The following is a 5,318-nucleotide window of genomic DNA, read 5'->3' as shown; positions in this document are numbered from 1 at the left end:
TCTCGTTCCTCTTACGGACAAATACCCATTTATACCCAACGGGCTTTACATTATCCGGAGTTTGAACGATTTGCCCAAATACTTTCCGTTTTTCTAGGGAAGCCAATTCAGATTTTATTGCTTCCTCCCATTTAGGCCAATCATTTCTTTGGCGGCATTCCATTATGGAACGCGGTTCACTATCATAATCATCGTACATTATTTCTTGTGCAACCGAGAATGCAAAAATGTTATCGATGATTATCTCATTTCTATCCCATATTTCATTGCAAAAACTTATGGGATTCTCGGTATTCCCGGGATTTGATATCGCTTTTTCGATATCAGGCTCAACAGATTCATCTGGAGCATTCTCACTAGGAACCACTTGGTTCGAAGGTTCATCAATTTTCCCCTTTTTTTTTCTAGGAACAACGTCCTTTGATCCAATTGGTCTACCCCGTTTTTGTCGTGGGGGATCATCATTCATTTTCACATGTTCTTCAGGAACAGCGATCCTAGCTGGAACATTCACAGCTGGAATATAAGACTTCGTAACTTTACTGGCATCATTAAATGCATCAGGAAGTCTATTGGCAATATTTTGTAAATGAATGATTCTATGGATCTCATTTTCACATTCAGAGGTACGTGGGTCGAGATGAGATAAATGTTGCTCACACCAAGTGAGATTCTCGATTGGTTTTTGTTTATCATTATCACGGATATTCTGAATATCCTTACCAATCGGTATAAATAATGTCTCATCAAAATGACAATCCGCAAATCTAGCGGTAAATAAATCACCCGTCATTGGTTCCAAGAACCTAATAATCGACGGTGAATCAAACCCAACGTATATGCCAAGTCGGCGTTGGGGACCCATTTTAGTCCTCTGAGAAGGAGGAATTGGCACATGCACAGCGCAACCAAATGTGCGAAGGTGCGAAATATCGGGCTCAAAGCCTAATGCCAATTGCATTGGGGAATGCATATGATAAGCAGTGGGGCGTAATTTAATCAGTGCTCATGCATGCAATACTGCATGGCCCCATGCTGCACTAGTGAGTTTAGATCTCATCAGCAAAGTACGAGCAATAATTTGGACGCGTTTAATCAAAGATTTCGTCAGTCCATTTTGAGTGTTAACGTATACTAATGGGTGCTCGAAATTCATTCCCAGAGCTGCACAATAATATGTGCCAGTAAACGCGCAAATGCTATATTTCGCGTATATAATAAGCATACGTAGTATCATTAGGCAACATAATTGTTGCACTCCCGGAGTCATCTATTATTTCCACGGGATCTGATATGATTTTAACTTGTGCCTTGCACAAAGTCACACTCGAGAAATATATTTTATTATTGAATATTGAGTGTGTAGTTGCACTATCGAGTAGGCAATAGTCATATTTAGCCATGTTTTTCATGTACGCGTATCACAATCAGCTCGACCTCGGGTATTTATCCTCCAAGGAAGATATGTACATATGGGTTTACCCAAACAACTCGATCTTGGGAATCACACCATCCAAGAGAGGTTAAACATGGATACACACAAAATAACTCAATCTCGGGAATCACATCTTACGAGAGAGATATATATACACTGGGTACAAGATAACCCAAAACCCTTTAAATTTGGGCTTGTGATTAATAGCCTCTAAGTTGGCTCTTGACGGGTTTTACCTCGTCTAATGACTCTACGAGCTTCAGGCTCGGAGATATATTCAGATATTTGGCCTTCAAATCGGCTTTTGACGGATATTATCACGTCTTAACTCAACGAGCTTTAGGCTCGGAGATATTTTCAGATATGTGGCCTTTAAATCGGCTTTTGACGGATATTATCACGTCTTGACTCAACGAGCTTCATGCTCGGAGATATATTCAGATATATGGCCTTTAAATCGGCTTTTGACGGATATTATCACGTCTTGACTCAACGAGCTTCAGGCTCGGAGATATAGTATGACCTCTATACGGTATATGTTAAGCTCTACGGGTACTATGCCCGGAGTTAAAACGATAGCCTCTAAATCGGCTTTAAACGGAGATTATTATTTCTCCAACTCCACGAGCATCAGGCTCGGAGTTTATATCTTGGCCTCTAAGTCGGCCCACAGATCTGTTGATATATAGCACGTGCTTATAACACTGCTTGGGATCCACAAGCTTGCAAATATAAATTTCAGCAGTAATTCAACAAATAAATAAACAATAGATTAATATACACGAATCCATCATATCCTTTGAGAAATGATAGCGTATAAAATACCGAAGTATTCGCTAATCATTCTCGTTTGTCTTTACGACAATAGATCGAGGATCTGGATTTTCGTAAAATAAAATAGAGAAAGAAAATACGAAAATAGCAAATCCCTATCGAGCAAAAACTCGTGCTGATAACGTGTTATAGAATAACCCACTAGCTATTTAAGTATCAAGTATATATACGCATATTATTTGTAAGCATAATAAAGCTTCTGCAAGTTTTTCTAACTTGAGAGAATTGTGAATATCCATTGCGTAGTACATATATATATATACATGAGTAGATACAAGCATTGTCATGCTTGAATGTAGGATAGCTATTACAAATAAGTGACACGTTTCACCATGTCAGCTTCAATTCCTTAGTCCTTAAGCAAACATATATTATAATAATCTTCTCGTTTATAACAAAATTGATTTGTATAGTCCAGTAAGGAATCGTCTAACTGTTAGAGCAAATGAGTCTATGTCAATTGATTCATGTTCGAATCTCTTCGATAATAGTCGTTAGGTCGAATATGTCGCACAAGGTTAGCCTAGTGTTGTTTACGTTTATCGTATGATTTGCAAGCTATTAAACGAAAGTGTAGATTTACAGCCCATTGCAGTTATATCAATTTGCCGGTGTGTAATTCCTCAATCGTAAATAGTAAAAAACATATTGATGGAGGTCGATTTAACCACCACCCACATTGGCTCTTCTCGAACACCTTCCCCGATCTTAATCACTGGTAACCTGCTCCGTTCACCTGAAATTATGAGGGTTGAGCTCCGGGGAGACCCTCCGACGCTCAAGTTAATTGTTGAAATAGTTCAAGAAAGAGTAAAATGAGAAGGAAAACGAAATAGAGAAGAAGACGATGTGAGATATGTGATTTGATCATGTGATTTAGTGTGTGTGTGTGTAGGAGTGTGTAAATAATGCGTACCTTTTATGACGGAGAATATGATGTATTTATAAGGCATACCTACTCTTGAGGCGTTGACCTAATTTTGAGCCTACTAAATGTGATAGAGTTGGGTCATGGTCCACTAATGAAATTCAATCTCAAAGATTCACATGAGTCCAATAGAATGCCAAATTGGGCCCGTCACATATAAATATAAAAATATCAAATTAAATCAAAGAATTCAAAAATAATAACTCAGACAACATTCAATAATGGTGAGGAATAGTGGAGAACGTGAAATTGATGGTGCTACGAAGATATAGGTTCAACTTACTAGTGTGTCTAGTGTCCATACTATTTATTGTCTTTTTTTGGCACAAAAAAATCCAAAAAATATTTAGGTATGACTTTTTTTTAATCGATTATATATAATATATGTATGACTTTGATTTTGTTAATTTACGCAAATTGGAAGATATGATACCCCTTTTTTATTTATTAACGAGAGAATCCTGTCAATTCGAAGTAGATTGGATAAATTTTTATTCTCGTGCAGTAATTCATAAATTTTAAGGTAAATTACAGTCACCTCTGAGGTATGGCCAAATTACGAAAAAACCCATTTTGTTTTGGTAATATTACAGTCACCCCTTCCTTTTAAATATTTTACATAAAATTTATGTAATTCGGTTATTTATTGAACCAAATAGTATATTCAGTTCGGTAAACAGTATAAAAGGTTGGCGTACCGAAATTTCACTTTGTTTTCACCGATTTAACATCCCTATATTTACCTCTTGAGGGGTATTTTCGTAAGATAATACATGGTTGAGAGTGTGACTGCAATTACCTAAACATGAGAATTTTTTTGTAATTTAACCATAACTCAGGAGTGGTTGTAATTTATCGTAAATTTTACTATAGGCAACTAAAAAGAGCTACAGTATATTCCATAAAATTGCTAAAAAAAGACTAAGAAAACAAAAATAAATACATTTGACTTTCTGTAATAAGATGAATATTGGGTTTTTTTCTTTTTACCACACAATTGTGAAAGTTAGTGATTTCATTCCACAAATAGCATTTCCAAGAATAAAATAAAAATATAAGAATAAGAATAATAATTTATAAATATAATTAATTACTTTTAGCTAGTTGGACTCCCACAAAAACGGATCTTCAAGCCGGAAACAAGCGTCGGCTCCAGCCAGCTGCCACGAAGAAGAAGAAGCATAGTAGCTGTAGCCATTGCCACTGTGATCTGAGCCGCCGAGGGATAGATCCGGCAAGTCGAAAAATGTGTCGTCAGCTTCATGAGCCGTGGAAGCCGAATTCGACGTTTCTTGCAAATTTGTGGAGGAGTGGGAACTAGCCAGCTTGCTTTGGCTCGGCTCGGCTTGTTCGTCACTTGATCGGCTGATTTCCTCCGGAAACGCGGCTGCTGCAGCGGCTTCGGCTGCGGCGGCTTGGATATCCTTCGGCGCGGTGGAGGCGGGGCGGGGTAGGTACTCGGCTAAGTGTGGGAAGTTGAGGTAAGCCGACTGGCCCTTGATGGCCAGCGCCGCCACGTCGTGGGCCCTCGCCGCCATCTCCGCCGTCGGATACGTGCCGAGCCATATTCTCGACTTCTTCCTCGGCTCCCGAATCTCGCACACCCATTTCCCCCAGTTCCGCTTCCGCACGCCGCGGTACATTGGGTGCTTCTCGCCGCCGCCGCCGCCGCTCCTCCGCCGCTTGCCGGCTTCATTGCCGCTTTTCTCGCCTTGAGATTTGGTTGTGATCTTTTGTGTTATTTCATTAATGCTCAATGATGAGGAGTTGGAGTTGGAAGTGGTGGTGGAGGAGGAGGCGGGGGAGGAGGTAGAGCCGCCGCACACGCCGGTGGAGGAGGCGGCGGAAGAAGTGGCGGCGGCGGTGGAAAAGAGTTGATCTTGAGGTATAGTAGTGTGGTGGAGGGTGATTATCTTGGCTTCCATGATAATAATATGTATGTGTGCTTCAATTGTGAGGGCTATTGTAGCTACAAATAATATGAAATATGTTTCCACATAAAGTAAAGTTGTGAGAACTTTGGTTTATAAGATATATTCTTTTTTCACAATTTGGATTAATTTATATAATAAAAAGAGAAAAAAGAAAAAAAAAAAAAAAAGGAAAAAGACAACAAAGAGA

General features: G+C 39.2%; 1 protein-coding gene across 1 annotated transcript; it reads right to left on the bottom strand.

The window, feature by feature from the left end:
- Positions 1 to 4,085: 4,085 nt before the first annotated feature.
- LOC105963966 (Integrase-type DNA-binding superfamily protein) lies at positions 4,086 to 5,318 on the bottom strand. The gene has a single exon (XM_012988468.2). The coding sequence runs from the start codon at positions 5,120 to 5,122 to the stop codon at positions 4,298 to 4,300; it is 825 nt and encodes a 274-aa protein (XP_012843922.2). The 5' UTR covers positions 5,123 to 5,318; the 3' UTR covers positions 4,086 to 4,297.

Source organism: Erythranthe guttata, chromosome 2, assembly GCF_056151865.1.
Source record: "Erythranthe guttata isolate IM_541 chromosome 2, IM_541, whole genome shotgun sequence".
In the NCBI taxonomy this organism is placed as follows: Eukaryota; Viridiplantae; Streptophyta; class Magnoliopsida; order Lamiales; family Phrymaceae; genus Erythranthe; species Erythranthe guttata.
Note: the sequence above shows the minus strand (reverse complement) of the source record. Positions and strands in the feature narration are given on the sequence as shown.